The sequence below is a fragment of the Emydura macquarii genome, unplaced genomic scaffold (assembly GCF_026122565.2).
Source record: "Emydura macquarii macquarii isolate MOO-44397 ecotype Brisbane River unplaced genomic scaffold, CSIRO-AGI_Emac_v2 contig_1644, whole genome shotgun sequence".
NCBI classification, from domain to species: Eukaryota; Metazoa; Chordata; order Testudines; family Chelidae; genus Emydura; species Emydura macquarii.
In genome coordinates this window covers 104,680-127,408 of record NW_027131781.1, presented here as the reverse complement: position 1 = coordinate 127,408, position 22,729 = coordinate 104,680, and the positions used below count along the sequence as shown (strand labels likewise).

Genomic DNA, 22,729 nt, shown 5'->3' with positions numbered 1-22,729 from the left:
GATTTTGTCAAAATCACAGTATATCATCAGGAAATAAGGTACTACTACCTTTGTCAAAAATACAAAACCTTACTTACATTTTATATACTGATAATTCTTGCAACAGTGCCAAAGCTCTTGTCATCTGTTTTCTTCTTTCCCAGATAAGCCTTTAATTTATTACAAGACAGATCTTTGTAGTTAACAGGGAAGCTGTAATTTGTTTTTCAGTGCATGCTGCTGTTATTGCCATTAATGAAGCAATTGACCACCAAGTTCCGGCTGACACTCTTATGGCAATGAAAAACCCCAATGCCATGTTGGTGAATCTTGCTGAGCCCCTGGCATCAATCTATCAGGACACACTGTACCGGGCAAAGAAGGACAAGATGGAGAATGCCAAAAACAGGGTAAAAATCAGAGTTCTTTTCTAACTACAAATTCATGTTCGTTGCATTTCATTAATTACATCACCAGAGGAAATTGCCTGTGGAATCCAGTGAAAATATATTGTTCAGTCTTTAGTGTAAGATGTTAGGCCAGATTTATCCTTAGTGAAATTCCATTGTAGTCCCCAGGGATAACTTTGATGTATTATAAGACGGAAGAAAACAGACATTACGGTTTTACATCTGATTTGTAATTAGATCCCTTACATATAGATTCCCAAGGAGTATGCATGGTGGAAGAACATAGAGGAGATGTCTTGTTTTAGACATCAGTAAAGCTTGTCCTCTATTTGTATAGAATTTGTTTGAGTCTTTCTAATGATTGTCAGTATAACAAACCCACCCTCCCACAAAATGTGAACTAGTTCTAGAACTTCACCTTGACTAGACTTACTTAGTAAATCTCATTTTCCAAGTGTACCTGGGCTGTGAGTTATCTTGCTGTATGGAGACTGATATTTACAAGCACTACATATCTAAGTCTAAACCCCATGGTCCCAAAAGCTTTTGAGCATATGGTATGTTACTTAGTAAATGAATCTGCTTACAGAATTCTACCTGACTGTCTGTCTGTTGCTTTCTGCCACAGGGATAGGCAAATTAGCAATATTTAGTTTAGATATGTGGACTATTCTGGAATATCATAACCATTTATTTGGTTTGGAACATCTCCAGTGTTCTGAGAACCTGCATGTGTCTGCCTGACTGGATCTACTGCTTCATATGTTCTGAAATTCCTTCTGTGTGCCCACACAGAGATGTTAAATGAAATCCTTAAGTCTTATGTAGTGTTTATGTATCCTTCTCTGTTTGCTAGAGGTCTATACTCTGTGTCTGCGTATACCTAGGGAGATTCACTTCTAGGACTCCCTTTTTTGTGGATAGTTGTTACTGACCTGTTGTGTAGTGTGTTAGAACTTCATGTGGGTGTACAGTAATTATGTTCACTGCCCCTTCTGTTGGTGGACTGTAAGAGGCCTGTAAACAACACACTGCACAGTCTGCTCTAAAGCTGCATTTATAGTTTTGTTTCATTGTCAGACTGCCTCTGAGAATTCAGAGAGAGAGCGGGATGTGTACGAAGAGCTGCTGACTCAAGCTGAGATTCAGGGCAACGTCAACAAAGTCAACAGTAAGTTTCCCTCTGAAGTGATAGGCCTGGATAAAGAGTATTTAGACTTGTGTGGCTCCTTTACTCCCCCTTCCATCCCTGCACTTTGAACTGAGTGAGGTAGCTCTCTTTGCTATCTTTTTCATGGTATTTCTCTATATCCTGAATTCATTCGGACCCTTGTCCCTCCCCTGAGAGGAGTGAAGGATCCCCATTAGACTCTGTCCTAAATATTTAAAAATGTTATTGAAGATAATGTTTAAAAAAATGGTCAGGTACGAAGTTTAAACGGAAGAGTTTCTGGACATTCAGGCATAATATACAGAGTATCAGCGGGTACAGAGTTTGGTTGGGAGTCAGAGAGTACAATGAAAGGATAATCTGTGGTATCCTGGATGGGGGGTAATAGGTTTGACCGTTAAGAATACAAGCGAGCATTAATTAGGGAACATCACTTATTGCACCTGTCAAAGTCCTCCTGAGTGATTGACTTTGAAGTCTGAATTGGAGAGTTCTAGGCTTAGACCATTAGTCAGTAGTGTTCAGGAGGAGATGTCTTCTGAGGCCTCTGTTATAGAATCCTGGTAATTGCTACATTTAGCTTTTGCCTCTGACTTTACTTTGCTCTCTCCCTAGCACATTCAGCCCTATCAAAGGTAGATCTGGCTTTGGAACGGGGAGATGCGTTAGCATTATTTGAACATTTGACATCACAATCCCTGGGGCTCCGAGGATTACAGCGAGAAAATTGTGACTGGTATCTCAAGCAGCTCTTGAGTGATAGGCAACAGAAACAGGAGGTATGGAAAAGCATATGTAATCATTGTGCAAGTATTTATACTACCACAAACCATCACATATTTATTATTTGGAATGATCACATTATTCCCTTATATGAGTTAATGTTACTTTGGAACAGTTTACTTTTCTTGAGTTTTCTTATATAAAAAGTAAACTTAGTATTTCAATAGCATAACATGTGCAAGAGACACCATGACTATGTATGTATAATGGAATACTTGATGGTATAGTATAAAGGCCTTATTGGTGTGAATTTGGAATGGTGGTATTACTCATGAATGTTTAAGTCACAACATAAAGGCTGATATTTCAGGGCCTTCCAGGGCTGGGAGTGAATGCTAGGGACCCACTACGATATAGGAGAAACTCCTCTATCCAGTAATTTAAAGTTTGTAGATTTCAAAGTAATGATATTTCTGTGTATGCTAAAGCAATGCCTAGCCCAAGAATGAATTTTGCTCATTCTGGACCTTGGCTGATGTGACTGCAGAGCCATTGGCCATTATCTTTAAAAACTCATGGTGATCAGGGGAGATCCTAGATTATTGGAAAAAGGCAAATATAGTGTCCGTCTTTAAAAAAGGGAAGAAGGAGGATCTGGGAATTACAGATCAGTCAGCCTCATCTCAGTCCCTGGAAAAATCATGGAGCAGATCCTCAAAGAATCCATTTGGAAGCACATGGAGGAGAGGAAGTTGAACAGAAACAGTCAGCATGGATCCACCCAAGGGCAAGTCATGCCTGACCAATCTGATTGCTTTCTATGATGAGATGGCTGGCTCTGTGGATGTGGGGAGAGTGGTGGACGTGATATACTTTGACTTTAGCAAAGCTTTTGATATGGTCTCCCACAGTATTCTTGCCAGCAAATTACAGAAGTATTGGTTAGATGAATGGACTATAAGGTGGGTAGAAAGCTGGGTAGATCATCACGCTCAACGGGTAGTGATCAATGGCTCGATATCTAGTTGGCTTCCAGTATTAAGTTGAATGCCCCAGGGGTTGGTCCTGTGGCCGATTTTGTTCAACATCTTCATTAATGATCTCGATTTTGGAGTGGATTGCACCCTCAGCAAGTTTGCAGATCACACTAAACTGGGGGGGAGTGGTAGATACTCCGGAGGGTAGGGATAGATACTCCGGAGGGTAGGGATAGGATATGATTAGTGAGAGTGAGAGTCCACCTTTGGGAGGATGAAAAAGAAATATTTCTGTGACAGATCTGAAGCTGGAACATTACAATAAATTCCAGATGCAAGTATAGTGGACACAGTGCATGATAAATCTATATATCACAAAGCTATCATCTCAGCATAGAAGTGTGCATATAGAATCATAGAGTAATAAGGTTGGAAGGGACCAGGAAATCATCTAGTCCAACCCTCTGCTCAAAGCAAGACCAACCCCAAGTAAATCATCCCAGCCAGGGCTTTGTGAAGCTGGGCCTTAAAAATCTCGAAGTATGGAGATTCCACCACCTCCCTAGGTAACCCACTTCAGTGCTTCACCACCCTCCTACAGAAAAAGTTTTTCCTAATATCCAACCTCGATCTCCCCCACTGCAACTTGAGACCATTGTGCCTTGTTCTGTCACCTGCCACCAATGAGATCAGCCTGGCTCCATCCTTTCTGGAACCTCCCCTTCTGGTAGATGCAAGCCACTATCAAATTCCCGTCATTCTTCTCTACTGCTGACTAAGCAAGCCTAGTTTCCTCAGTCTCTCCTCATAAATCATGTGATCCAGCCCCCTAATCATTTTCATTGCCCTCCACTGGACTGTCTCCAATTTGTCCACATCCTTCTTGTAGTGGGGGTCCCAAAACTGGGCACAGTACTCCAAATGTGGCCTCACCAGTGCCGAATATAGGGGAATAATCACTTCCCTTGATCTGTTGGCAATGTTCCTACTAATGCAGTCCAATATGCTATTAGCCTTCTTGGCAATAAGGGCACACTGTTGACTCATATCCAGCTTCTTATTCATTGTAAACCCCAGGTCCTTTTCTGCAGAACTGCTGCCTAGCTTGTCGGTCCCCAGTCTGTAGCTGTGCATGAGATTCTTCTATCCTAAGTGCAGGACTCTGCACTTGACTTGTTGAACCTCATCAGATTTCTTTTGGCCCAATCCTCCAATTTGTCTAGGTCACTATGTATCCTATCCCTACCTTCCAGGGTATCTACCACTCCCCCTAGCTTAGTGTCATCTGCAAACTTGCTGAGGGTGCAATCTACCCCATCCTCCAGATCATTAATGAAGATGTTAAACAAAACCGGCCCTGGGACCAAGCCCTGGGGCACTCCGCTTGTTACTGGCTGCCAGCTATACATCAAGCCATTGATCACTACCTGGTGAGCCCGATGATCTAGCTAGCTCTCTATCCATTTTATAGTCCAATGGCTCTGAAATCACATCAGCAACTCCCTCAGCACCCTCGGGTGCATTGCATCTGGCCCCATGGACTTGTGTATGTCCAATCTTTCTAAATAGTCCTGAATCTGTTCCTTCAGCACTGAGGGATGTTCACCTCCTCCCCATTCTGTGCTGCCCAGTTCAGTAGTCTGTGAGCTAACCTTGTCTGTGAAGACAGAGGCAAAAAAGGCATTGAGTACCTCAGCTTTCTCCACATCCTCTGCCACTAGGTTGCCTCTCCCATTCTGTAAGGGGCCCACACTTTCCGTAATCTTCCTCTTGTCGGTAACATACCTGTAGAAACCCTTCTTGTTCCCCTTCACATCCCTTGCTAGCTGCAACTCCAGCTGTGCTTTGGCCTTCCTGATTTCATTCCTGCATGTTTGAGGAGTATATTTTATAATCCTCCCTAGTCATCTGACAAGCTTCCACTTCTTCTGAGCTTCTTTTTTGTGTTTAAGCTCACCAAAGACTTCTTTGTTAAGCCAAGCTGGGCGCCTACCATATTTGCTATTCTTTCTGCACATCGGGATGGTTTGTTCCTGCGCCCTCAATAAGGTTTCTTCAAAATACAGCCCGCTCTCTTGGATTCCTTTCCCCCTCATATTAGCCTCCCACGGGATCCTGCCCATCAGCTCCCTGAGGGAGGCAAAGTCTGCTTTTCTGAAGTCCATGGTCCGTATCCTGCTGTTCTCCTTTCTTCCTTTTGTCAGGATCGTGAACTCGACCATCTCATGGTCGCTGCTGCCTAGCTTGCCACCCACTTCTGCTTCCCCTACCAAATCTTCCCTGTTTGTGACCAGCAGGTCAAGTGGAGCACGGCACCTACTTGGTTGGTCCATGGGGCTTCAGTAATATTGAGGTAATTTAGCCCTCGCCGAGCTCTGTGCCGGCCAGAGTGGAGGAGCAGCCCCCCCCTCCCCCCAAGCCCCACACTGGCCAGGCGCCCAGCTGGAGGGGAGTAGCCCCACGCCGGTGGGGGCCTGGAGCAGACCTGGCCAACCCACCAGAGCCTGCCTTCATTTTCCTTAGTCCATGAGGGATAGGAAGAGGTGGGGCCACACGAGGCGTGTGGTGGTATCTGTGCCAGGGAAGGCTTAGGTTCTTACTCAGGTGAGAGTAATTTTTTATTATTATGTAATTTAGTATTACTATTATTATTATCATTATATGTGTTTATAGGGGTTATATGTGTTTATGGCCAGTGAGGGGGTGGGGGTAGGGCTTGTGTTTTACCTAGTGTTAACTAGTGGGGCTTTCATTCAAAAAGATTGGGAACAACTGAGTTAGAGAACCTCATGTGGTGTGGGATCTTAATATTGTCCTTACAAACCTCATGGAGAGAGACCCTCTTTTAGCTTCTCTTGGAATACTTTTTACGCCACCTTACTTTCAAGACTGCCTTTTTGGTTAGGAGAGTTAAGTCCCATCATGTAAGTTTGGAATTGAATTCAGTATCTCACAAGTAAATTCAAAAGAATCAACTCACAAATCATCTTGCTTTTTCTGAAGAAGGGCAGCAATCTCTGCTTTGTTGACCTGACTGACTGAGGGTTACTGACTCATAGAAACGCTTCCCGAATACTGGAAGTCTCTGAGTTATGCTATGGGAACAGTTCTACCAATCTTATTTTTTTTCCCTTTGGACTAGAATTTTTGTTGAATTGTCGAAGCGGATCTGCCAAAGCAAGGAGCGCATGTGTTCTCCTGTCATACTGATGTCTATTCTGTGATGTCACTTCAGTTGTTCAGATGTGATCTGTATCAGCAATGGGTTTTGCAGTTCATAAAGTTCATAATGAACTTTCCTAACTGCCAACTTCTCTCCAACAGACAATTGGAGTACAGAGGAGCACTAGCAGAAATGGCCCTTCTATCTCAAACTTTTTGATAATTGTCTTAATTTTAAGGGTGGATCGTCCCTTCTACTCAATCAATAGCTGAATTGTGCGCCCAAGGGACAGTATTTGGAGGTTAAGAGAAGTGAATAACCATCAGTAAAGGTGGTTGACTTTCTCCCAGGCCTAATAACATTGCCCTTAGGATCTGAAAAAAACCTTGAGAGTTTGGAGCTTCAGCTGTCTTGTACTAGGAAATTGAGATCTGGTGGCTGGTCATTATTGGTGATAGGATACTAGACTAGATGGACCATGGGTCTGATCAATATAGCAATTTCCATGTTCTATCTTCGAGTGATTGCTCATATCCATTCCATTATAGGTGTGTGCACGCCACAGTGCACGGTTCCCGGAACTTTTTTCCCCTTACCAGACCCCGTAGGGCTGGCTCTGGTGCCCCCTGGAGTGCCCTGTGCATGCCATGGCTGGTCATTATTGGAGATAGGATACTAGACTAGATGGACCATGGGTCTGATCAATATAGCAATTTCTATGTTTCTGTGACCCAAAAATAAGTATCGCACACCATGATATAATCAAAGGAAGAGAACTATTATGGAAAGCTTCTGTCTGGCATTTATTATTTCCACTTTTGCAAATGGGGAATCTGAGAAATTAAGGGACTTGCCCAAGGCTTCACAGCAAGTTAATGGCAAAGATCCAAATGAGACATTCCTGGCTTCTAGCCCCCTGTTCAATTTTCTAGACCCACTTGGCACCTACAGTCTCACAGAAGGCATCAAACGTTAGCCAACTCTGGCTATATCTAGATTGATGTGGCAAATTCGCAGATCGATTTATCTGGATCGATTGAGCAGAAGTGGAAACCCACTAAATTGACCCGAAAATTGACGCTATTAATCCACCTCCGCCAGGTGGAGTAACGCTGCGTCAACGGGAGCGCATTTCCCGTCAGTGCAGCGAACTGAAGACACCGCGGTAAGTAGGAGTTAGGAAGTCAATGGGAGATACACAAGCTTCTCTGCATAACTTATGTATCTCCCATTGACTGCTGCTGAATTTGGTGGCAAGTGTAGACATAGGCTCTGTCTCTCACCACATGCACTGAAAGTTTCTGGTTTGTAATTCCTCTCTCCTGCATCTGAAAAATTCTGACTATTTGCAGTGTGTTGCATGTGGTTAAAATGTCACCAAGAGAAGTTGCTGTTCATGTTGTTGCTGTGCTTGGATGAATTCACAAGACAGTTGACTTTTTTTTTCTTTGTGTGTGATTTATTTTTCTTCAGTCTAGCCTGGCAGGCCCCCTGCAGAAGGAGGAGTTACAGACTGGAGTGGACGCTGCTAACAATGCAGCACAACAATACCAGCGAAGTAAGGAGCCTTTCAGCAGAGATTACAACTGAGGAATTGGTGGAGGTGATCAGAGGGTTGACACAGTGTATCATTTATACCCTTGTTGGAACACAAACATCAGCTCTCACAGCTCTTTGTGACTTCCTTGTAAAACACCTCAGGGCTAGTGAGAAGTTTGCAGAAAGTCAGCATTTGTTATCTTCAGTTTTTTCCCAGAATGTTTTCATCAGAATTGATCTTAGAACAGGTTCACTTGATGATGACCTGTTCTGTTCCTTTCCTCTGAAGCACCTGGCATTGGCTACTATCAGAAGACAGTTTATTGGACTAGATGGACCATTGGTCTGACCCAGTATGGCCTTTCTTACGTTCTTAGGTTATAATATAGGTTAAGCTTCAACCTATTAATTCTTAACATACACCAAGGAAATTTGTGTCCATTGTAAGTGACTTCTGTACTTGAAAGCTTATATCTATCTCTGGGTCCTGGGTCTGTGAAGGAAACCTAGGTAGCTTCATGGGGCAGAGCCTGGGGTCACCTGCTGATCCTCATTGTGGATGCAGTTCTGCTCACATTGAGGCAAAAACTTTGGTCTCTCTGAACCTCTGACTGCTTTCAGGTATCAGATTAGGAGACAATTAATTGTAGGTGCAAATCTGAGGATGCTAATTGCAGATGCAAATCTGATGATTGCAGGTGCTAAACCTAACCCTCTAACTACTTGATTTGCACTTGCTAAAGAGATGTTGCCCTTTTGAAAATTTACTCAAATATTTAAGATGCCTGAAACTAGTTTAGCTTCTTTTATTTTCCTGGTACAAAAGGTGTTGCTGGAATTGACTGATATAAAATGATTGAAAACTACCTAAGAATAATGGATTTCAAGGTCAGAAGAGACCACTGTGATCATCTAGTCTGACCTCCTGCATAACACAGCCCAGATAATTTCACCCAGTAATTCCTGCAGTGGAGGGAATGTATTCTTCCCTTCTTACTTAGAAATGCCATGTGTGGCATTTCACTTGGGGTGCCCACAGAGCGAAAGCCCTTTCCACGGTGAGTGGGCAGAAATGCCCTTATAACAGAGGTATAAGGTCTCTGCCTTTGTAATCTCTTGTGCACTCTTTCACTTCAATCTCCAGGGCTGGGAGCAGTGGCAAGGATTAATTCTGCAATCCAAATGGGTGTTGCAGAGAAGACTGTGGCAGAACTTGTGAATCCAGAGGCTCAGTTACCTCAGGTTTATCCATTTGCTGCAGATCTTTACCAGAGGGAGCTGGCCACTCTGCAGCAACAGAGCCCTGATGTAAGTAACAGATTCTCTGTCTGTTCTTGGAAAACAATCTGATGACTCCCAGCAGTAATCCATCATGCTTAGCTCCTCATTCCCCACCTCTTCCAGAACGTAGCTGCTCTGTGATGTCTTGAAACTGTGTTGCAATTCAAACTTTGTGTAATTTAGTATTTAATTGATACATTTAACAATAATAAGTCACCAGGATCACCAAAGAGTTCTGAAGAAACTCAGATATGAAATTGCAGATCTACTAATTATGATATGTACTCTATCTCTTAAATCTTCTGTACCAGATGACAGGAGGATAGCTAATGTGATACGAATTTTTGAAATAGACTCCAAAGGCGATTCTGATAGTTAAAGGCCAGTGAACCTAACTTCAGTACCAGGCAAATTGGTTGAAACTACAGGAAATTACAGAATTATCAGACACATAGATGAACACGATATATTGGGGAAGATTCAGCTTGGTTTTGTAAAGGGAAATCATGCCTCACCAATCTATTAGAGTTCTTTGAGGGGCTCAACAAATGTGAACAAGAGTGATCCAGTGGATATAGTGAACTTGAAATTTCAGAAAGCCTTTGACATGGACCCTCACCAAAGACTCTTAAGCAAAGTAATTAGTCATGAGATCAGAGGGAAATCAGTAACTTGTTAGAAGTTAGGAAACAAAGGGTAGGAATAAATGGTCAGTTTTCAGAATGGAGAGAGGTAAATAGTGGGATCTCTCAAGGAACTGTACTGGGACCAGTGCTGTTCAGCATATACAAAACTGATCTGGAAAAGGATAAACAGGGAGGTGGCAAAGTTTGTAGATGATACAAAATTATCCAAGTTAGTTAAATCCAAAGCTGACTGTGAAGAGTTACAAAGGGATCTCACAAAACTGGGTGACTGGGCAACAAAATGGCAGCTGAAATTAAATGTTGATAAATACAGAGTAAAGCACATTGGAAAACAGAATCCCTGCTATACAAAAAAAATGATGGGGTCTAAATTAGCTGTTACCACTCAAGAAAGAGATCTTGGAGTCATTGTGGCTAGTTCTCTGAAAACATCCACTCAATGTGCAATAGCAGTCAAAAAAACTAACCATTATGAAAGGTAGATAACAGAAAATATAATTATGCTTCTATATAAATCCATGGTACACACATACCTTGAATACTGTGTGCAATTCTAGTTGCCTTATCTCAAAAAATTATATTAGAATTGGAAAAAGTACAGACAAGATTAATGAAAATGGTTAGTGGTATGGAACAACTTCCATATGAGGAGAGATTAAAAAACTGGGACAGTTCATCTTTGAAAAGAGAGGACTAAGGGGGGCTATAAAAGAGGTCAATAAAATCATGAATTGTGTGAAGAAAGTTTTTAAGGAAGTGTTATTTACCCCTTTGCATAACACACAAACAGGGCTCATCCATAGATAGGTAGCAGGTTTAAAACAAACATAAGGAAATACTTCTTCGCACAATGCACAGTTAACCTTCGGAACTCGTTGCCAGGGATGTTGTGAAAGCCAAAAGTATAACAGTTCAAAAAAGAATTACATATATTCCTGGAGGATAGTCATCAATGGCTATTAGCCAAGATGGTCAGGGAAGCAACCCCATGCACGGGATGGGGATGGAACACTTGAAATTGCCCTGTTCTGTTCATTCCCTCTGAAGCATCTGGCATCAGCCACTGTAGGAAATCAGGACACTGGAGTTCATGGAGCATTGGTCTCACCCAAGTATGGCTGTTCTTATGTACTTAATCTGTAAATCAGGGATATGTTCCCTGAGCTGCGTGGAGCTGTGTATTCTAATAATTTTACATCACTTATTCTGCCTACTTGGTTTCACTTGAGATACTCTTTCTCTCCCCTCCCTGCACCACATACTTTCTCTATGCTGTAGCTTACGGTTGCCGTGTTGTCTCCTTGTCTTCCTCCTTTACTCACTCACTGCAGTTACTGTACTACTGCCACATTCTGTCCACCTTTCATGGCACATTATCCTCTTTGTATGCAGGGTAACCTCACCCACCCAGAGCTGTCAGTTGCAGTGGAGATGCTGTCGTCTGTGGCTCTGATTAACAGGGCTTTGGATTCAGGAGATGTGAACACAGTTTGGAAACAACTGAGCAGTCCAGTCACAGGGCTCACTAACATTGAGGATGAAAACTCCCAGAGGTGGGTACTTGGGACAAATGGATATGGCCTCTCTCAGTGTCCCCCATATTCCCTGTATTATTATTATTATTCTCCTGACATTTCATTTTTTTCTTTTACCCTTTAATGTTGTCTTTTGAAATTGTTAATCATGCATTTAGTCTCTGGTATCCCTTTGCTTGGTCCCAGGAGCTTGCTCTCTTGCATTCTGTCTTTTATGTCACACCTTTATATTAGTCCTATTCATGTGCAGTCTCTTGGAGCCTCTTCCCAGATTTCACATTAGTGTTATACTCAGGCTCTTTTAGGCTGTTGCTGATCCCACCCACATTCACATGAAGTCCATGTTCAGTCTTCACACTGGTCTTGGACTCACTCTCTTGCATGTTGTCTCTTTAGCGCCCTGCCAGATGCATTCATCTGGGCTCTTGTAAGCTGCCTTTGGTGTGTCTCCCCTTTCCTTTTTGCATTCGTTCCAGGTTCATCCTGCATGCTGTTTCTGTTGCTGCTGTCTTTGCATGTTAGTTCCTCACACTGTCATTGGACCGACCTGCTAAATTGCCATCTTGGACCCACATTATGTCTTTTTTTGTTTCTCTTGTGTATGGCAGATATATCGATGACTTGATGAAGCTGAAAGCTCAGGCACATACAGAAGGGAATGAGTTTGTCACATGGAATGATATCCAGTCGTGTGTGGACCGTGTGAACATAGTGGTACATGAGGAGCATGAGAGTAAGTGCTTCCACTTCATTCCTATTAGAGTGAGCTAGATTCTGAGAAATGCCAAAACCAGATTCACATTCACAGAGACGAGGGTACAGAGGTGTCCTAGAAACTGTTAACAAAGGGATAGTTGGAGGACCAGCTGGCACACGGTGCGGGACCTTTGCAGTTGATGTCTCTCTAGCACAGGGGTGTCCAACCTTTTAGCAAGAGGGGCCACATTGCAATTTTTTTCTCACTCGGGGGTCGGTGAGCAAGTTTCAGATGGGGAGGGTGCTGCTGCTGCTCCTGGCTGGTTGGTATGGGGCTGCAGAGAAGGGGGGATAGAGGTGCCAAATTTTATTTGTGCCGGTGGGTGCCAGCGGGGGGAGGGATGGCGGAGGACACGTAAATGATCAGTGACTCACGTGTCTCCCCCTTGCTCGTGGCTGCCATGCTCTCCCCACCCTCTGCCCCACTTACGGGGGTAGGGTGGCTCTGTCCTTCTCCTGCTGCACCCCCCAGCACATTTAGCTGCTTTCCCTGGCAGCTGGGCAAGTGGACAGGGATCCGCTTCCAACCCTGGCCCCTCCTGCATGCGAGGGCTTGGCTGGAGGACGTGACTTCCCCTCCCTGCCCTGGGCTGGCTGCCGAACTGGTTCCCAAGTGAACTGCTCAGGACTTATGATGGTGGGGAAGGGAGGGAGAAGGAGGGAGCTCTGATTCATGTGGCCCCTGCCCCGAGCAGCCAGCCTGGATGGGAAGGGGAGACAGCAGCCCAGCCAGCTGGGGCTGCTGCAGGGTGCAGGCTCTGGGGGTGCTGGGCTGGCCAATGTTCCTGCTGGTCTTGGATGGGGGGGGCCCCGGGCGGAAGGGGTGGTTAGCCTCCCAAGGGGAGGGGAGTTGCACTACTGCACAAAGCAGTGAATAGCAGAGTCCTCTCCCAGCCAGAAGTGACTGACCCACACCCACCTCTGTCCTCCACTCGTGTCGCTGGTTCAGTGCAGTGGGGTCACCGGCTGAGCATGGGGCTGGAGTGGAGGGGAGGGGCTGCTCTTTGGCTATGGGTAGCTGGGACAGGAGCTGGGGTGGAGCTCCTGCTGCTCCCAGCCAGCACAGGGCTGTAGGGGCGGGGCTGCTCCTCCACTCTGGCTGGGTGTGTGTGGGGGGGTCTGCTGCTGTGCCAGGAAGGCCAGATTCAGCCTTTGGCAGGCCGGAATCCAGCCCGCGGACTGTGGGTTAGACCATAGTTTCTCAACCTGTGAGTGGTAGTACATGAGACACAGGCAGGGGGTACCAGTGAAGGGAGGTGGGCGGCTATCAGACCATGATGACTGGCTGGCGTTGACTTTTACTCCTAGATGGAGGAAGGAGAGAAGGAAGGAGTGGAGAAACAGCAGGGGGTTTTGTGATCTGCCACAGCCACACAGCATTGCAGAACTCTCCTGCTTTATGAGAAATACGGTCATCCAGCGGTAAAGGAGAAAAAGATTGTATTTCTCAGAGTGGAAAATTGAGTGTTGGGCTACTTATTAAAATTGTAATAAGTTAGGGGTACTTGCTACTTAAAAGATTGAGAAACACTGGGTTGGACAACCCAGCTCTAGTCTCCCTAAAGAAGCAGTTTTCTGTTTTGTGCATTCCAGTCTCTCTGGGTACCATCCTCTGTTGGAGGCAGGGACTGTGAAATGTATCCATGGGGCTCAAATGACTTGGTTTGATGATCACTAGTGCCTCAAAGAGATGAGGTCAGTGCCCCTTTTTAACATAAACGGTTACAGCAAAAAAGGGGAACTGCAGTTGAAAAAATATGTGGCAAGTGCTAATGCTGTATTTCTCAACTACAGTATTCAGGAAGGAAATTCCTGCCACAAGTTCAGAAGTGTCTTCCACTCCTCAGTTTGGTAACATTGTGGACTCCAGTTCTTTTCTGTGCCTGTTTAAATAATATTCTGTTAGCTCTTCCTCTGCTCCTGAATCTGTTGCTTTACATTTCTTCAGGGTTGTGCATAAGACGATGTGGTTATTAGATGGATTAGCTGGTGATGCCTGTTTGCTTTATTTACAAAGACAATTCAGCAGGAAGAAATGGGTGAGAAATAAATCTGAAAACATTAAAAGGATTTGAGAAACATGAATCAGAAATAGACTTTAATACCTGAGAAACTGGGCAAGGTCCAGTGGGTTAGATAGTCAAAACTGTGCCTGTCCCCAAAAGGCATTTCTGTCTACCTTACACTTGTATACTGAGCTCATGAATGTGGTGTCTTCAGTCTCTCATTTAAGTATTTAATTGAATTTTGAAACATTAAACTAGGGTTCACATCTGCATTCTGTAAAAACTGGCTATTTTGGCACCTCTCTAACTAATGGAGGTATGGAACTGGGCACACACATTTAATTCTTCCGAGATAATCTCAGTAATTCCATTCCCATCTAGACAATTTAAATTGATTGAAGCCCAGGGTTGAGAAACTAGGGTCTGAAAATGAACATACAAAACTGGAATGATTTGATTAATTTTTATTTGTAGCTTTTAATTTGCTGAATTATCAAAAGCATCCTTCCATGTTTCAGAAAGTAAGATTTCAGGGACAAACTGATTCCTAATAACACCACTGCTGGCCAACTCCCCCTTCCATTTCTAACTTTATGGTCAAATATGCATACATATACATACAACACATTAGGGTTTGTCTACATGTAGGGTTTGTCTACATGAACACTTAGTTCACAGCAAGTGGGATGTAAATCTACTCCACAGTAGCCTGCTGCCACACACTGAAAGTTCCCTAGTGCTTTTTGATCTACTTAGCTTTGAAAAAGGAGTAGATTAAAGTTCCCTAGGAAACTTTTAATGCACAGCCGCAGAGTCCACACGTACACTTAATCCATGGCAGGCTAGACTTACACCCCAGATTGACGCAAACTAAGTTTTCAGATAGACAAGCCATTAGAGACATGCATTTCCTTTCAGGAGACACATTTACATTTCCTCTGGGAATTGTAACACAACCTGACCTTTCAGATTGTACTTCAGGGAGAACCACTTACCATACTCCTTGTCCTTTTGATTTATTTCTTCAATAAGAAGCCTGTTATGAGTGTCATCTGGCAAAATAGTGATCTTGCCAGTTTAGGAATTACAGTGACCTCATGTCAAAAACAGGCACATCCCTGCAGTGATAGTCAGGATGTTTCTTAGCAGTGAAGTGAAGATGTTATCTCAGACAGGATGTTATGTCCTGATTTGGTTGTGTAAGTAAGAATCACATTTGTACATGTGTCCCATTCCTTCATTCTTCATCTGTTGTTATCTCTTTTTTCATAGTAAACACTTTAAAGCAGGAATCATGTCTTCCTGACACATTTTGTGGTGCATTTTCAGTCTACAAATAATAATAATAATAATAATAATAATAAAAAATTAATAATGTCAATCATCCAGAATAAATGGCATAATTGTAATTGTTACTGTGATGCTATGAGATAGTCCAGTGAAAGCATGTCACATCTGTTTGATGATTCTTTTACATGTCCCCCTAAATGTTGTATTAGGGACCCTTTATCTTATAAAGTATATGTAATACAATAGAGAATGGTTTCCTTTGCTATGTTAATAAAGTCCATATGTGAAGAGAGGATATGTGACCTTAAAGCTCTCTTCTAGAAATCTCGGGAGTTTCCCAGAGTCGTTAGGTGTGCAGGGCTGATACTAGTCTAGCAGAATTTTCTACTCATGTCTTTCCTATGTCATTCTTTGAAAAGGTGGCTTTTTTCAGCCATCTGTATTATATGCAACCTAGCTTTTCTGAGCTCTGTCCAACTTCTAGCTCAGTGTGTCCCACAACCGTGTAGGAGGGGCTTGTTACAAAGGCAAGGGGCCAAGACTACGTTAATCAGTGGAGACTCAGACCAACAGACTCTTTCTCGTGTTCTTCTTGTCACAATGCAGTCCCCAGTTACTAAAATATTTATTTCACTCATGAAAAGATTGTGTATGGACTAGGAAAGGTTAAATTTTAATTTGAGAGTTTGCTGTCTTGATTAACTCACTTCCTGAATGCTCCAAATAGATACTGGGTTTCCCACTTGGGTCACATGAGCAGATCTCATGATGAAACCACAGAGAAACCAAGCCAGCAGTCACAGAGCGCTGTTTGTATCGGCACAGTTTTTAGAAATGTAAGAATTGTCATAAAGGACCAGAGCAGAAGTATAGATGTCCATCTAGTCCAATATCCTGCCTGCAAGAATCCTTATAATGAATCCCCCGGAATAATCTGTCCAGAGGGAAAGTTTCTTTTTAATAACTTAGATAGTTAGTGGTTGGCTTATGTTCCTAAGCATGGGGCGTTTATAGCTCCTGTTTGAAGTGTGAGTGTGTAATATAGAACTGTGGATGTTCTCATTACACATAAAAAGTGTCTGACCCCTTTTTGCATCTTGTTAAATGTTTTTGATTCAATAATACATTGTGGCAGTGAGTTCTAACAGATTAATGCATCACGGGGCATCCTCTTGTTCTTATATTATGAAAGAGGGCTAATAGGAGTGCCCAATTTTATCTTTTCTCTGTCAGTTTTAAAAATTATTAATTGTCATGTCCCCTCTTGTTTGTCTCCTTTTTAAACTAAACAGTCACAGTTTTGTCTGTCTTACTAGGCCTCCAATTATATTTGTCTCTTGTCTCTGAACCCCTTCTATTTATTTATGTTATATTTCTTTTTGAGACAAGGTGACCAGAACTAAGCACAGTAATCAGGCAAGGACATCCTGTTGGCTTATATAGAGGCATAACTGTATTTTCAGTATTTATTTTCTACACCATTCTTCATATGTCCCAACAGAGCGCAAAACTCAAGCTGGCTGAAGTGACAAAGCATATTTCTTCTACCCATAAGGGAACTTTGCTGTCATCCAAACACAGCCCTTGTGATGAGAGTGAAATTCAAAGTTTATGTTATGTGGTCACATCAGATGTCTATACCAGGGCTCAGCAACCTGCGGACTGCATGCCAAAAGTGGCATGCACGCTGACTTGAGTGGCATGTGGTGCCCTGGCCGGAGCCATGCTGCTCCATGCTCACCACCGACACTGCCAGCAGAACGGGGGCAGACCTGCCCCTGCTGCCGACACTGCCGCTGGCACTGGGAGAGGGACCAGGGTGGGGGGGGGATTGGGCACGGCCCTTTGTTAAGGTTGCCGACTCTTGGTCTATACCATCCTTCACTTGTAATGGCCCTGGTTCCTAAGGTGGTCCCTGCAATAGATCTAAACCATAAAGATCTTGATTTTTGAATCTCTAAGAATATAAGAATAGCCATACTGGGTCAGACTAATGCTTCATCTAGCACAATATCCTGTCTTCTGGCAGTGACCAGTACCAGATTCTTCAGAGGGAATGAACAGAACAGGATGATCATTGGGTGATCCATCATCTGTCATCCAGTCACAGCTTCAAGCAGTCAGAGGTTTAGGGGCACCCAGAGCACAGGATTGCATCCCTAACCATCTTGTTTAATAGCCATTGATGGACATATTCTCCACTAACTTCTCTAATTCTTATTTGAGCCCAGTTATACTTTTAGCCTTCACAACATCCCCTGACAATGAGTTCCACAGGTTAATAGTGCATTGTGTGAAGAATACTTCCTTATATTTGTTTTAAATCTGCTGCCTATTAATTTAATTGGATGATCCCTGGTTTGTGTGATATGCAAAGGGGTAACTAACACTTCCTTATTAACTTCCTCCACACCATTCATGATTTTATAGGCCTCTCTGATAGCCCCCCTAATCCTCTATTTTCAAAGGTGAACTGTCCCAGTCTTCTTAATCTCTCCTCATAAAGAACCACTAATCATTTTCATTGATCTTCTCTGTACTCTTTCCAATTCTAATATATTTTTTAAGATGAGGTTACCAGAACTGTTCACAGTGTTCGAGGTATGGGTGTACCATGGATTTATATAGTGGCATTATTATATTTTCTCTTATCTATCCCTTTTCTAATGGTTAGCTTTTTTGACTGCTGCTGCACATTGAGTGGCTGTTTTCAGAGAACTATCCATAATGACTCCAAGATACCTTTCTTGAGTGGGGACAGCTAATTTAGACCTCATCATTTTGTACGTATAGTTGGAATTCTGTTTTCCAATGTGCATTACTTTGCATTTATCAACATTGAATTTCATCTGCCATTTTGTTGCCCAGTCACCCAGTTTTGTGAGATCCCTTTGTAACTTGCATGACGAAGGGGGTTGCAGTCCACGAAAGCTTATGCCCACAGAAATTTGTTAGTCTTTAAGGTGCTACAGGACTCTCATTGTTTTAGGTTTAATAAGGACTCTAGCCATTCAGCTATGGAAAAACATTGCTTGTGATCCTCTGCTGACCAGAAACTGTCCCTTGTATTCTTTTTTTACTAGGGATTTTAGCAATTGGTCTTATTAATGAAGCTCTGGATGAGGGAGACACCAGAAAGACCCTTCAAGCCTTACAGATCCCTGCAGCAAAACTGGAGGGGGTAACCTCAAAGGTAGCCCAGCACTACCAGGACACATTGATCCGAGCCAAGAGGGAGAAAGCACAGGTGAGTGCTATTAGACATGTCTCTGCAGAATCTTTGTAGTCCAGCATAATCTGTTGCGTGATTATGGCAGCAGCAGTTGAGTGATTATCTTACAATATAGGTGAGATTCTGTGACCTGCGTTGTGCAGGAGGTCAGACTAGATGATCATAATGGTCCCTTCTGACCTTAAAGTCTATGTCAGTGAAGCAATTGTGTAATCCACAAACTGGATGTCTCTATTAACCAAGGAAATGGCTGCAGACATACATATCTTGTCATTGCTTCAGTTCAGTGCATACAACAGGGGTTATACTAGTGCATTCTGGGACACTTGGAGCACCAATTCATAGTGCATAGCACTTTTGTTCAGAGCACACACAGGCTTTGGGTAATTTTCAGAAGTGAGGTCCTTCAGTATGCAGTAAATACACAGACCCAAAACCACTGGATTTATAACTTCTCAAAACGTGAAGTTCTCATGGATTTTTAAGACCAAGCGGGACAATTATTATCATCTAGTTGGATCTCTCGTGTAACATAGGCAATGGAATTTTCACTCAATAATCCCTGCAACAAGCCCAATAATTTATGGTTGAACAAGAAAGAATTGAACCTCTCCATTCTTAGAGGTTTTTAAGGCCTGGCTTGACAAAGCTCTGGCTAGGATGTTTTAATTGGGATTGGTCCTGCTTTGAGCAGGGGATTGGACTGGATGACCTCTTTGGGTCACTTCTAACCCTAATATTCTAGGATTCGAAGAGCTTTTAGAAGACATCCAGTCTTGATTTAAATTCCTCCAAGTGGTGGACAGCTTAATGGTTAATTACCCTCACTGTTATAAATTTGCATTTTATTTCCATTTTCAACTTCTTTGCTTTAACTTCCAGCTAGTTGATCTTGTTCTGCCTTTGTCTGCTAGATTAAAGAGCCCTCTAGTATTAAATATCTTTTCCATGTGCGGTACATGTAGACTATGATCAAATCGCCACTTAGCACTCTCTTTAGTAAGATAAATAGATTGAACTAATTGTCTTTCTCCCTGTAAGGCAGGTTTTCCAGGCCACAAATCATTCTTTTAGCTCTTCTCTGAATCCTCTCCAATTTTTCAGCATCCTTTTTAAAGTGTAGTGTCTAGTAGCAATTACACCAATACCATAGGGGTAATATAACCTCTCTACTTCTGCACGATATTTCCCTGTTGACATGTTTTATATGATTATATTTCATTAAAAGAACGTTACAGTTAAAGTTGCAAAGTCAAGCAATCAAAACTAAGGAATGCCAGAAATAGGGTTGCCCTTCAACCTTAATTTGGCCTCCTTGTCCATATGCATTATGATACAGCCTTTAATTTCATGATTGCATACTATTTTTTTCACAGGACGTCTACCTCATTCTATGCACCGGATGGATAGTGCTCAGGGGGTGACTCAGGGTTCTGTAGGAAGAGAGGTTGTTTTCTGTAAGACCCTAGTTCATTTGTTCCAAAAGATGGCAGGTGTGTAGTGAATGAGGCAGGGAGCTGCCAGAAGAGAAAGGATGGTCTCTTGGTTAAGGCAGCTGAATGCCATACTGAAGAACTGGATTCTATCCCTGCCTCTAATAGAGAGTTCCTTTGTGATGCTGGGCAAGTCACTTAAACCAAACTTTGGAGAGGTGGCCCCTAACATGTGTTCCTCATTTATTTGTTGCCCTAATGGAGAGATCTGGCACCTTGTTTGCAAAAGTGCTGAGCACTCACAACTGTACGTGAAATAAGTGGGAACTGTTCTTGGCATGTATAAAGTGCTAAATATGCTGAAAAATATCTGATTCTAGGGGTCTCAAGTTGGGCACCCAAATGTACTGGGCAGTTTACAATTTGGGGCTCAATCTCTCTGTGCATATCTACACTGCAGCTAGGAACAAGCCTCCCAGCCCAGGTAAACAGACTCATGCTAGCACACTAAAATAGCTGTGTGGATGTTGTGACTCTGGCAGAGGCTAGGGCTCGCCAGTTGAGCTCTAGCCCATCCTGCTCCCTGGATTCGAGCTTGGGTGGTTAGCCTGAACCTCCCCCAGTGCTGCAATGTCTGCACAGCTATTTTTAGCATTCTTATGTGAGCAAGTCTGTTTACAGGGACTTTGAGGCTCACTCCCACCTGCATAGTAGACATACTCTCTATGCCTCATGCTTACTACAATGAGAACACCATAGAAGAACCATAAGGAAATTTATGATTCTATATTCAGTGTGGGATTTGCATGGTGGCAGTAAATAATGTGTGGGGCCACATGTTGAATGACAAGGAATAAAAGGAAATATTGAATATCTATCCATTCGTTAAGCACCATCCATGCTGAGCACTGAATGAGGCAAAGGTCCTTTTGAAAAAATAGCATGTGATCATGTAATTAAAGATTGAATCATAATCCACATGCACAAGGAATCTAAAATAAGTTTGTACAGCCAGCCTTAATTTTGGCATTTCCTAACTTTTGAGTGCCTGACTTTGCAATATTAACATTCTTTTAATATAGGTTTCTAATGTAAAATATTGTTATAGATATATTTTACATCTATCATATATAAAATAAAATTTTAGAAAACCACAAATAGCCGATTCATTGAAAGATTTTGGGAAGGAGCGATCAGGCAAAACACATGCTACTAACGATGCATGCTAATAATCAGTTCTCTTGCGTCTGGTTTAGATTGTACATGGGAACCTTATCTCCTGATTTGTCCGTAAGGCCTTTCAGCACTAGCTAAATAACAAGTGGAAGTTAGGGAGATAAGTAAATGGCTCATCTTCAAAGCTGGGGAAAGGGGAGGAGGCATGATTCTTGTTGGGATGTGCCTGCTTTGAGTCGGAAACTGACTTTGCCTTTTCTGTTCTCTCTGGAGAAGCGGCTGCTAGATTTCTCTGCCTTTGATGACTTGAAGAGGAAAGTTTCATACATCTTATCTCAGAATCCATCACTGAAGTATCTAGGCAGGGTTTGGTTTATGAGACTAAGATCCATGTTGAATTCAGCAATGGTTCTTTATAAACGTAAACTTATGAAATGGAGATGGCTGATTATTGCACAAATTAGTAATGAAAATAAGGACCCTGAATGGGTTAAAATCTCTCAGGATCTGATTTGGGGTTGAAGCATTTCCTTTTGCTGAGTCAATGTGAAATAATGAGCTCTTTTTGGTGTGCACTGGGAGCTTATGCCAGGCAGGGCTGGTAACTGCAGTTGGGGTGAAATTGCCTTTTTTGGGCATTAGCTCAGCTTCAGGGCCCCTCCCAGCTGCATTTGGAGTAATTTTAGAAACTGAGATATTAGACTACAGTATAGAAGGAAAATAGTGAAAATCTTCAACCTGCTTAGTATTGGCAAGTAAATGTGTGTATCTTGGACGGAGTGTGTATGATTGCCATGAATAACAGTCACTTAGTTTCTCCTGAGATGGTGGACAACTGCATGCATAGCTCACACTTTCCAGGCAACAGTAAATGTGCAGGTTTTTAGAGGAGAAGTCAAAACCAAGGTCTGTTTTCATAGAGAAGAAAGAGTAACAGTTTCCTTACTATTCACTGCACATGCCTGAAGCCATGAAATGCTAAATGTGTGTGTTTTTTTCAAAGCCATCCTAATCATCCTGACATGCTGTGAATTGACTTTTACTAGCAAAGACTGGAGTATGCAAAATTGTTACCTTTGTCACAGGGAACTAGAAAAGTCCTCTTCCTTCTCCTTCTCTACCTCCACCTCGAAAGTTTGTCTCCTTCTGCCATTCTCCTGGACCAGGTAGACTTTTTCACTGAAAGCTGCCTGTTTAGGACATGTTGCTCTCTTGAATAAAAGGGACAGATATCCCTCAAATATCTCCAAGCTACAGCATTAAACTGTATTAATGGAGCAAATTCAGATGATATGTTAGAAATGCCCTCTTTTGGAACTGACCCTCAACACCCTTCTTTCCAGTTGTAGAGAGTGGTTCTTTATGTTGCTATGGTGCACTTCGTGCTGCAGTGAGCATTTCCTGTGTTCTG

At 42.7% G+C, this 22,729-nt stretch overlaps 1 protein-coding gene across 2 annotated transcripts in view; it reads left to right on the top strand.

The window, feature by feature from the left end:
* The window catches only part of IQGAP1 (IQ motif containing GTPase activating protein 1), a 146,133-nt gene that overhangs the window by 40,650 nt on the left and 82,754 nt on the right, over window positions 1-22,729 (top strand). For both annotated transcript variants that reach the window (XM_067555378.1, XM_067555379.1), the window contains exons 8-15: window positions 211-389; window positions 1,470-1,560; window positions 2,176-2,339; window positions 7,897-7,981; window positions 9,107-9,270; window positions 11,283-11,443; window positions 12,034-12,158; window positions 18,561-18,724. In XM_067555378.1, the coding sequence (XP_067411479.1) occupies window positions 211-389; window positions 1,470-1,560; window positions 2,176-2,339; window positions 7,897-7,981; window positions 9,107-9,270; window positions 11,283-11,443; window positions 12,034-12,158; window positions 18,561-18,724 (1,133 nt within the window). The remainder of the gene's footprint in view (window positions 1-210; window positions 390-1,469; window positions 1,561-2,175; window positions 2,340-7,896; window positions 7,982-9,106; window positions 9,271-11,282; window positions 11,444-12,033; window positions 12,159-18,560; window positions 18,725-22,729) is intronic.